Here is a 12,251-nt window from a genome sequence, read left to right on the forward strand (position 1 = left end):
AAACACGAACAACATGCATATTAGCGTTACCAAGTGTTTTTCAGTTATTGTATCTGTAGTTATAGAGCAATGGTTTTCTATGAAATATAGTATCTCTAAGTGTAATTGTATCTCTCAAGTTACCTACATGACCCACTTTTCTATTGTCCACTATACCAGCAAGGTACCAAGACGCTTGTGTTTTGAAATGACTGTTTTAATAGTTTCTGTCTTGTAGTCGTGCAATGTCATTCAGTTATTTGTTTTGCACCTTGTTTATTTTGTTTTGGGTTTCAAAATGACCATTGGATGTAGAAAATATAGTGTATATAAAAACATAGCTAATAAGTTATTTTCTGTATCTATGTAATGAAAACATAACCTTTATCTATTTTAAATGTAGATGAATACTATCTTGCAATGCTTCAGGGAAGCCACCCATGTTCCAGAAAGAGGGTCAACCCCACAACAGCTCATTGCTGTTGGACAGCATTGGTCAAAAAAAATGGACACTTTACTGAAAGAAAGTCAAAGTGATCCTTATGTTGTTATAACTGTCATGGAGGAAGCTGCCCTATATGGGAATGTCCATCAGGTTCGTATTCATGAAGTATGGTATGATGGTTTGTTTATTATGCTTGGCTCATCTGACTTCTGTCAATGAGTTGTTATTGTGGATTGTAACATTGTGATTTGCCTATCAAAGTATCACTAGAAAAAATAGTTTGATCTTTTGGAATTTTTGCCATTTGTACTTTTCATCATACATTGTCCCCTCAGTTCTTCCATTAAGATTGTTATTTTTGTTTAGACATGGGCCCATGGGATGAGGGTGTGTCAAGAAAGATCATTGGGCTTGAGAAGTTAATGGGGAACCTGCACATTGCACCACTACATTTTTTGTTATTGTTACGTCTCAGAAACCCTGACTGCGTGGTGTTGTAGAATTTTGACCCATAAGCAGTGAAAAAATACCAATAGTCTATTCAGGATCAGGAGGGACTTGGAGTACAAAATGCAGATGGTGACTGTTGTTCTCATTCTTTTGGACTTTGGAGGCTATGGGTTTGGAAGGTGCTGTCGAAATAGTCTTCAGTTACTGCAGCGTATCTTGGAAATGATGTGTTCTGAAGTGGATGAGAGCCAGTCCAGCTGATTTTTGTCCTGGATGATGTTGCACTTTGAGTGTTGAGAGTGTAACTAAATGACTTCAATTCTTAATGATCAGGATTACAGAAGCTTGATTCATAGTGTGTTTTTTTTTAAATTGAAAGGATTCCTTAACCCACTGTAATAACCACTTGAAGCAGCTTGCCCATTTGATTCAAGAGCTTCTTTTGCCCATTCGTTTCTGTATCTTGTAATGGTTTTCCTGTATTATTGTAAACATTGAGATTTCTTCTGCCTGAAATGACTTGAATCTGCTTTTATTTTCAAAAAACTTTTTACCCTTGCTTTAGGCTTTAGTCAAATGGAAGTTTACTCAATAATCTCACTGATACACTTCCAAGCCTGGAATTGAGCATGGGGAAAATGGGCTAATCTTTCTTCCCCATGCTTGATTTATGATGGGTAAGATTTAATTGAATTTAATTGTATTCCTTTGAGAGTGATACTAGTTTTGTGTTTAAAGCATGTGATATTAGCTTCTGACAACCTTTTATTGGTTCGATATTCTGTCTTGAAATAATTTTGTAATAACGCACGTTTGAGAGAAATTTTAATTTGAGATTTCAAGTATTCTCAGGTAATACCCATATTATTTTACAAGGGATTGTTATGTTGAGCAATGTAATGACTCCTCTTTTGATCAGGAAGGGTTGCTAATCATAGTAACATAGTCAAATCAACAATCTATTCCCCTTCCCGCTGGAAGTCGAAAAAGATATTGCAAGATGAGAGAAAGATGTTGAGTTGATGAATGATGAATCCAGTGTTTCCTTGTGGTCTGACATAGGCAATATAGCTGGAACTATTTCAGAGCTGACTTATCTGTTTGTTCTCTTATATGGTCTGCTGTATATCCAACAGCAGAATTTTTCAGAATTATTTTTGCAATAAATGGAATTTCGTCATCATTAGATTGTGAAGGTTTGCCTGGACTCTGAGAAAACATCATTTTTGATTACGATGTTGGACTTCACCTCTGAAGTTTTGCAGAAGACTATTATCTTTGCTAATTGTGCTGAAGAAGTCGATCATGTGTTCAAGGTAGGTATTATAGTTAAATTTGCTTTTATCTCTTTGAAAGTTTGAGATATGATGAATATTCACTGTCTTTGTTAATAGGATAGAATCCTGCTCTTATGCAATGAGGGGCCACTGTACATAGGCACCCACGCAGGAATTGGGCTAGCCTACATTTCGTAGCTGTTGTCTTAGACACTGTCTGACTGAGAGCCTGTCTGCAAGTTCACATCATCCATGTTTGACTGCAGTGGGACAATCAGGCAGCTAGCCTTGCTGGTCAGCAGTCCTCTGTTAAAAGAGCAGAGATCTTGTTGTATAGCAGTTTGCTACATTTACCTCACACCTGTAGTATGTGCCAGTAGCATCCACAGAAAACACACTACTTGCAAAGAGGCAGACGTATCTCAAAGTCTTAAGGGAATAATCCATGGAGGCACCCATCAGTCAGGTGGTCCTAGCACAGTAAGTGGTGCACAACCGTGAGGGTGGCACAGTGGCTCAGTGGTTAGCACTGCTGCCTCAACACCACCAACCCGGGTTTGATTCCACCCTCGGGCAACTGCCTGTGTGGAGTTTGCACATTCTCCCCGTGTCTGCGTGGGTTTCCTCTGGGTGGTCCAGTTTCTTCCCACGGCCCAAAGATGTGCAGTCTAGGTTGATTGGCCATGCTAAATTGCCTGCAGTTTTCAGGGATGTGTATGTTAGGTGGGTAATAGGGGGATGGATCTGGGTGGGATGTCTGAGAGTGGGTGTGGACTTGATGGGCCAAAGGGCCTGTTTCCACACTGCAGGGATTCTATGATCATGAACCTCCAATACCAGTCACAGGGGATTGGCCATAATCAAGCAACCAGTCAGGTGTTCTTGGTTCAGGTGTTATGCCTCTGCAGTCAGGGAATAGGTCATAATCATCCTTGAGTTCCATAGCGACCAGTCCAGGGTATAGGATCCATGTGGTTGGGTGATGTAGAGCCACCAGGTATGGGTGTAGGAACTTCTTGACTGAGCCTGTCCCGTTGTTAATGGGGTTGAGCTACAGTCAGTCTGTTGGATTCTCCCACAGAAACAGAGGAGAAAATACAGCAGCAGCCCTGGCCACCCTGTGTGAAGAAGACTAAGCAGACTGTTCTTCAGGATCGGGTGGCTGCAGGCTGGAGAGAACTGCAAATGACAGATGGTTAAGCAGCAGCAGTAAGAGTCCATCTGTTGGGAAGTAAGAAGGGCCACCAGGATGTTCAGGACTCACTGGTGTGCAAAAATGGAGGCTGAAAACCACGGTTGAAGAATTGCTCTTCATTGTGCTGGAAATCGAAAGTACATAATAGGAGGATAAAATGACTGCAACTATATATAGTGATGGCTTAAGTGACTCTGTGAAAAAAGGGGCCTCCAAGACTTACTGATGTAAGGGTCTTTAACAGGAAAGAACATTACACACAAGTGCACTACAACTGCGCATGTGCAATCTGTATTGGAATCAATGGGCAAATGGAAAAGTAAGATGACCTAGGGTGCAGTTGTTTTCTTGAGTCGGCTTTTGAATCACTTAGGGCCTCAAATCGTTTGTGCATTTTAAGTTAAGATTTTGGTAAATCTAAAAGATTGGATGTTTCACCAACACTTGTGGTTTCGTCAATGCAAGCAGATTAAGTGATCTTTGATTGTTATTTCTGTTGTGGAGCTTTATGAGAGCAAGTTAGTTTCTAGATTTTCCTACATAAAATTAACTACCTATACAATGCAGTTCATTAACTGAAATGCTTTTGGACATTCTGATGATGGCATGTTTAATGAATTCTACTCAAAATCATAAAATACATAAACAAGTTTTATAGTTAACATATTAGTTAAGTGGAATCTAATAACACAAAGAAGCGATATTAGATAAAGTACATTGGGATGAAGCTCCTGTCAAAATGATCTGTTATTGTGCTGTGAGCTTTATTTCTTCTTCGTCTTTGTTTACTTTTACCTTTTTTCTTCTGTTTCATTTTTCTTCCAGTTTTGATTTGCAGTTTTTTGGTGCATTTTTAAAAAATATATAATGGAGTCAATTTCAGAATCTAGCAAAAATGTCTCTAAATGAATACAGCATATGGCTAAAAACTCATCTATACTCTAGCTGAAAACATGTAAAACTTTAAAGGCGTGGTTTGCCTGGCAGGTTAATCTGTGGCTTGTAACTATAAGTAAACTTCTGTGCTGTTGGTTAATTTTAAAACTGTTGGTTTCTTAATGGTATAGCGGTGCTTGAGTACCTTTTGGTTGCAACCCTCTTCTAGGCTTTAGGCAGTAATTCACATTTCTGCATGAAGGTCCATGAACGAATGAGCTTACAGGTCAGCAATACAATGGATGAATGGAGTAAGAAATTCAACCCTGGCACACATGTGATATTAGGTGAGAATTTTAAATGCTGAATTTTTGAAATGTACTGAAAATGTATGTGTTGTTAGGAATTGCAGTTGCGGAAATGTTTTATGTTTTGCAAAATTGTAGGAAAAATGATCATCTGCTTGTCCATTTCAACATACCAGAGTACACATGCCCCAAATCAGTGGTTGCCATTTAAATGTGCAAAACATCCCATGTGCTTCTGAAAGAATCTTTGACTTTGTTAAGGTAAAGGTTGGAGATTACACTGTGTTCCACCCAATCTGATGGCATCTCAGTTCCACCTGGAAAATTTGGTAGTCCAGCCCTAGATCCTGATGCATCAGATATGTCATTTCTCTCTTCTGATAATCTTTGTAATTATGTTTAACCAGAAAGTGTCATTTGTATCTCTGCAATAACCTGCATCTTGATGTTGAGACAAATGCCTAGTTTGGTAGAGATTCTCAAGAACATAAAGACATAGGAAATAGGAATGAAAGTTGGCCATTGGTTCTTCAGACTTGCCCCATCATTCCACAAGATCATGGTTGCTCTACCTCCGATCTCCACTTCTCTTTCATGCCAACTCCTCATGCCTCTCAAAAGACAATCTACTTTTTAAATTCTTGCAGTGATTTAGCATCCACAAGGCTCTTGGGTAGAGAATTCTAGACCTCTGCCATCCTGTGGGAGAAGAAATCCTTCACAGTTCACTTTTAAATGAATATGTACTTATTCTTTAACTATGTGCTCAGCTTCAACATTTCCCCCTCCGGTGGAAATACCTTCTCGGCGTCTACCCTGACAAACTTTCTCAGAATCTTGTATGCTGCAATAAAATCTCCCCTCATTCTTCTAAGCTGTGAATAAAGGCATAACCTGACTAGCTGCACTTGTTGAGTTAATCTCTTCATTCCCAGGAATCAGCCCCGTGAATCTTTTGAACTGCCTCCAATGCCAGTATATTTTGCCTTAAATATTGGGACCAAAACACTCTGCACAGGACTCTTACAGCTGTGCAGGGAATTGGTGAGATCACGCCTACAGGACTTCCCAATTTTTAAACTCCGCACCCTTAGAAATAAAGGCCAATACTCCATTTGTTTTATTAATTACTTGCTAAACTTGCATGTTAACTTATAGAATTTAATGTACTAGGACAATTTGATCCCTTTGTATTGCACTTTCTTTTAAGGAGACTGCCCTTTTAAATAATAATGTCTTTTGATTCTACTTACCAAAGTACATAGCATCACACTTCACTGCATTAAACTCCATTTGTCATATTTTTGTCTGCTCTCTCAAACCTGTGTATATCCCCTGGCATCCTCATCACTACTGTGCCCATGTTTTAATTTTTGTAACTTCAGCAAGTTTTGAATGCATTATACACTGCCTTTTTAAAAACACAATGAAACCTGAATACTATATTTTTTATTTGGTACTTAGCATGATGGAAGTGAAAATGGTATGTAGCAACATTGGCAATATTTGATTATTAGGTCACATTATTAATCTATGAAAGTGTTTGCCTAGATAATGTGTTCATATCTGGGCTTAAATCTTCAAACTATCTGACTTAAAGGCAAATAAGACCCAACTGGAGAATCAGACATTTCCTGAGTTTAGTAATTCCCAAGAAATTGTTTCTAAATAAGGCAGCACGGTGGCTCAGTGGTTAGCACTTTTGCCTTGGCATCAGGGACGCAGGTACAATTCCAGCCTCGGGCAACTGTCTGTGTGGAGTTTGCTCATTCTCCCGCTGTCTGCATGGGTTTCCTCCGGGTGCTGTAGTTTCCTCCCATAGTCCAACGATGTGTAAATTGGGTGGATTGGCCAAGCTAAATTGCCCATAGTGTCTAGGCCTGTGCAGGTTTGCCATGGGAAGCGCAGAGTTGCAGGGACGGGGTCGGGGAGTGGGACTGGGTTGGATGCCCTTCGGAGGGTTAGTGTAAACTTGTTGGGCCCAATGATCTGTTTCCACACTAAAGATTCTCTGGATTCTATCTTCAGAAGACTTCATGCATATTACTTGTCCAGAGTTGAAGTTCATGCAACTTTTTGAATGGTAATCACATTTTATAATGGATAAATTGTGAATAACGGTTTGTTTTAAATATTTATTTTTCTAACAGTTACGACTGATAACTGCGTGAAAGCGTTGAGGATTACAGATGCTACCTGTGTAATTCATTATGGTTTTCCCTCATCTTGTGAGATATTTGGAACTCGTCTATATTGCATGGTTGACAGTTTTGATAATCTGACTATGGAGGTACAATGAAATGTTAGAAAAGATCAAATTTAAAATGTAGAAAAATTAAAATGCTTACAATTGTTGTGTGCAGTCATCAAATCTTAAAACTTTGCATCCCTGTAACATTCCACGTAAGATTCCTATCCAGATTACACCTTTAGTGTCCATTCCTCTTTTGTGGCACATATCACTTTAATAGCCATTTATTAAAAAAAAAGCCCTCAGCCCAGGTAATTCTTTGTGTATTTTGTTCTTGTTGAACCCTTTTTTTTTTGAAATAGATACATTAAGAAGAATTTCAAAGTTGCAACAGAGGTAATCCCTTTCCAAATAGGAATCAGTACTTGAAGACCCCTATATATTACAGAAACTGACTTTATAAGTACCCAATACTGCTCACGCACAACTGCCAATTTTGGTATCTTCATTATGCCAGATCTCTTGCTATCCATCAGCTGGATGAGGGTTTATCAAAAGTAGCATTGCTCCTTAACTTGACACATTGCCTCTGCCCTACAGTTTTGATGCAGAAAGAAGGCCGAATGAAATATGAAATGTGCTTGTGCATTCCATTCCTGAAAATATTTCTTGCTTTAATGGCCAAAATGGGTTCTGCAGTTTAGAAATAATTTTTCAGGAAAAAGTTGCACCTGCTCCATTATTCAACTTGCTGATTGCCCACAAATCTTATTTGTAGATGAAAGCAATACTAGACACTTTGCTGATTACACAGCTTTGTGTTATCAGACTTGTCTGATGCATTAAAACCATAAGAAATAGGAGTAGAGCAATGCTCTTTGGCCCTCAAGCCCTGCTCCTCTGATCATGACTCATCTTTGCTGGAGTATTGAATTCCAAAAGTTAACAACCCTCTAAAATAAGAAATTCCTTCTCATCCTTAATTGGGTGACCCTTTATTTTAAACTCTGTCCCATAATTCTAAACTCCCTCCTAAGGGAGGTATTGCATCTGTCTTGTCAAGTTATGTCAGAATTTTGTGCTTCGGTAAAATTGCTTAAAATTCCAAACTCCAATGATCATAGACCAAAACTTTCCTCATTAGGCAGTCTCTTCAACCCAGGAATCAACTTGGTGAATCTTCTCAGAATTTCCTTCAACCTGATTTTTTTTTTTGTGATTTATATGCAAGGATACACAGACCATGTTCCATGATAATATTTCGCAATCTCTCTTTATATATCAATTTGTTTCTCCTTTCTTCCCACTAATGTAGATAACCTCTCATTTTCACACATTATACTACATCAGCCAAATTTTTTTGTCTACTTAGCAAACCTATCCATATCCCTTTTGCAGAATCGTTTGTGTCTTCCTCACGGCTCACTTTTCTATTTATCTTTGTGTTGGTTATAAATTTGGCTATGATACACCTGATAGCATCGTCCAGGTTTTTAATATAAATTCTAAATTGTTGAAGCAAAAGCATTCACCCCTTTTATGTTTTACAATTTATCATTTGCCAACTTGAAATGGCCAGGTTTTACCCAACCCATTGTCTTCTGTGGTTGGTCAGTGTTTTGTCTGTGGAAATTGTGATGAATCATCCTTTTCATAAAGCATTCTTTGTGCTGAAAGCCAGCATTCTGTGGAAATGGCAACATTGTCTCATCTAGCTGTGCAGAGAGCTCCAGGAGTATTTGGTGCCAACATTGAATTTTGTCTTACAATGGAGTTTGGGCTTAGTGCCAGGGTTTTAATAGATCACTGAGGACAGTTTGGGAGCCAATGCAAAGCACTTCTAGGGACACACAAATTGGAGAAAGAAGTAGGGACCGACTTACGCTGGGAGTGCTAATTTTTAGCGACCTGCAGGGAAGGAGTCGAGAACAGTTGGGTTACTCTGTGCTGTTTAACAAACTTGGGGAGAAGTTCTAAGAATTAGTGAGTGGCTGATAGTTAGGATCAGAGTTCTGAAGAAGTCCTACAAAGCTGCACAACTGGTTTGGTTGCGTTCTGTGTTTGAGGAAACTGTGAGGGGTTCAGAAAAAACTCCAGTATTAATACTTCATTACAACTGAGGGAGCGGCGATTAGAAAATTCACAAGCAGCATCTACTTGATGCAACTCGGCGAAGTTAAAGCTCAGGGACAACCCAGAAATTGTTGGTGCTTGAAGTTAGTTACGAGTAAAAGCTGTAGTCGTGCCTGTGAGTAAGTGCTAAAGTCCAGTTTTCAGAATACAAAATGAGCATGATAAAACAGGAGTAATCACTGAGGCCATCATGGAATCCATTACGGAACCACTTTTGAGAGTGAGATTTAACGATTGAATGACAAAAGTGAAGAATTAGGCTGAATGAGATTGGATGACCCACCATATGTTTAATATATGTTGGAGGTTTGTGCGGTGGGAGTGGGTAGGGGCAGTGGAGAGGAGTTGCTGAGAAATCCTAGGGATCTGTCTTTAACTTATTGGCTATTTGCTGTGGCTTATTTGATCACAGTATATTGCCTATGTTTACCACATGTTAATTCTTGGTCATATATGTATTGCAGAATTCATTACTGTTCTCAGTAAAAGAGCTGTTTGTTCAAATCTTGTGGATTTATTATTTTGATAAATCCCTTGGATCTCTTGTCTCACACAATGTTGCTGGCTTGGTACAAGATCATGACAAAATAGATTATACACAACACTATGGGCTCTTATTTTGTGCTGTAATCTTTTTTCGTGGCAACTTAAATGCCTTTTGGAAATCCAAGTATTCCTGTCTCTCTAATGGTTCCCCTTTATTCGTTTTGTTGTTACATGCTCAAAAAGACTAAGTTTGTCAAACACAATTTTCCTTTGATGCAATCAAGCTAAGTTAACATGACTTCCTAATTTTCTGAATGTCCTTGCTACTATATAGAACATAGAACAGTACAGCACAGAACAGGCCCTTCAGCCCACAATGTTGTGCCGACCATTGATCCTCATGTATGCACCCTCAAATTTCTGTGACCATGTACATGTCCAGCAGTCTCTTAAATGACCCCAATGACCTTGCTTCCACAACTGCTGCTGGCAACTCATTCCATGCTCTCACAACTCTCTGCGTAAAGAATGTAATGGATTCCAGTATTTTCCCAATGATATGCGATTAGCTGACTGGCCTGTAGTGTCTTTCTTATTTTCTCCCCCCATTATTGACAAGAGACATCTTTTTGCATTTGCAGTTTTCCAACCCACTGGGACCTTTCCATAATCTAGGTAATTTTTAGAAGATCCACTCAATAGATTTATTATATCAATAACCACTTGCATTGAGTCCCTAGGATGCATACCATTAGGTCCACAGAAGTGATAATCTTTTAGCTTTCCTAGAAATTCAACTATAATGATTGTTTTACCTTTCTATTTGCATTTTGCCCTGCTTTTCTACTATTACTGGAAACTGTGCATTCTATCATGCAGGCAATTAAAAAGTATTTGCTTGAATTCTCCCTCGTTGCCTTGTTTCCTGTTATTTGTTCCCCTTTACTTTAGCTAGTCTTATTATTTCCTTGTAGAAGGTCTTGCTGCCTCTTATGTTTCCTGCTGGTTTAGTCTCATAATTTTGCAGTTTGTATTAGTCATAGCTTGCTGTCTTCTAAAATTTCCCTAACCTTTTGGCCTACTGCTAAAACTTGTAGCATTTTATGTCTCTTCTTTCAACCTGATACCATCCTTTATTTTCCTGGAGGTAAGTGGTGTTAAATTGAATGCAACATTTCACTATTATTTTTTATTGTACTTTCATTCCCGTACCTGAGCATTATCATTGCTGTTCTAAAGCTGCTTATGACTTTACTTTTTTATGTTAGTTTGAAATATTTATCTTAAACAACTATAATGTATTCTTTACAATACCAGTACACTCAATTTACAAAAGAAGAATGCATCAGATCTTAAGCATAAATTCAACTCTTTAAAAGTTATTTGACACAAAATGTTCCCTTAATGCTAGGGGTCAACTCGGCAAGGTCAGTCAATCGTACTACTTACTGAAAAAGATGTTCTACAGACGGTTTCCATTCTGCACTACTTGGAGAGAACAGAAGCTAAAATTCCCAAAGAATTATTTAAATTTATTTTGAACATGAATAACCCAGATGACATTTGCTATGACAGAGCCTTATGTAAATACCTTAAAGCATATGGAATTTGCAGGTAAGCACTTAGCAACGTTTACGTTGTGGTCTTGAAGAAAGTGAGGAAAATCTATGGAGTTAGAATAACAAGGTAAATTTGTCAATCTTCAAAAAGAAATGTCTGTTTGAACTGGAATATCCTTTTATTATGATGTGAAAGCAACAAATGAATTGGTTTAACTCAGATAACCTAACAGTAAGCAGACTAATCTGGAAAGCTCTAAAGTTTCTGTCAAATACTTGGTACAGAAATTAAGTTATTGAAGTGTTGTAATTTTCATTTTGTTGGCTTGACGTAAATCCTGATGTGGAAATAAAAGCTAAAAATATCAAGATCAGTTATATAGCTCTCATAAATTTGCCGATAAATTTATTTAAATATAGAATTTTTTATATTGATGTATAAACTTGTATATTAAAAAATCAAGTGATTAAGCTATGGTATCATATGGATTTTGATGTAAATAACTTCAGGTCCTGATACCACAAAGCAAATAGAGGAACTACTATACTATCCTTAATTTATTCCTAAATGGATGTTTCTTTGGTAAACATGTCTTAACACAATTGCATCAAAGTACACATGTCCACTCCATGTCCTTTTAACTCCTACCAAAGGATTTCTTGCTATTGCATTCATTATGCTGATGCAGCAGTGTGATGTGTACCAGGATTTTTTTTCATGGGTAGCTACTTGATGTGGCACTGAACCTGGACATATATGCAACGAGTTGACTTCATCCTGTAAGTACTTTTATTTTAATGTTTCTGTAACTATTTCAGGGATAATAAAACATGCCCAAGTCGTCACAAACTTCATCACGATGTAGACAAGCCGCGGTATCTTACAGCTGAAAAGATATTGCCTGCCACAGGGTACATTGAGGTAAAATTACTTGTGATTTATTTCTGTGCCTTGCCTTGTGAGTCTGTTTTAAAACTTTGCTTTTTTGTGTAGTTTTCACTTTTGTTTAACGTTTATTTACCTATCCTTTAGGAATACACTGGTTATCTCTACAATGTTCTTCTGTCTGAATATCACAGTAGCATAGCAATGATGTTCATGTAGGCTGTCTTTGTGTTAGAAAATGAGGTCACTCGCTCCACTTAAGGTAACAGAGGACTCTGAGGTTACAAATGCTTTGATCCTAGACGATAGCCAGGGAGGAGGATGGAGTTGGTAAAGAAATTTAGTTTGTTACAGGACAAGAAGAAAATGCTTTCAGTTTCCAATTATTTAGCAAATTTCTGCTGAAGTGCTCAATGTCAGACAAATTATTTGAGAAGTCACAAAGTAATATGTCACATGTAAATGT

At 38.0% G+C, this 12,251-nt stretch overlaps 1 protein-coding gene across 1 annotated transcript in view; it reads left to right on the forward strand.

The window, feature by feature from the left end:
* tdrd12 (tudor domain containing 12) overlaps positions 1-12,251 on the forward strand; it is a 116,274-nt gene that overhangs the window by 38,839 nt on the left and 65,184 nt on the right. The window contains exons 13-18 of the mRNA XM_059651532.1: positions 383-574; positions 2,062-2,190; positions 4,452-4,569; positions 6,681-6,820; positions 10,752-10,954; positions 11,719-11,821. Coding sequence (XP_059507515.1) covers positions 383-574; positions 2,062-2,190; positions 4,452-4,569; positions 6,681-6,820; positions 10,752-10,954; positions 11,719-11,821 — 885 coding nt within the window. The remainder of the gene's footprint in view (positions 1-382; positions 575-2,061; positions 2,191-4,451; positions 4,570-6,680; positions 6,821-10,751; positions 10,955-11,718; positions 11,822-12,251) is intronic.

This window comes from Stegostoma tigrinum, chromosome 16 (genome assembly GCF_030684315.1).
Source record: "Stegostoma tigrinum isolate sSteTig4 chromosome 16, sSteTig4.hap1, whole genome shotgun sequence".
NCBI lineage: Eukaryota > Metazoa > Chordata > Chondrichthyes > Orectolobiformes > Stegostomatidae > Stegostoma > Stegostoma tigrinum.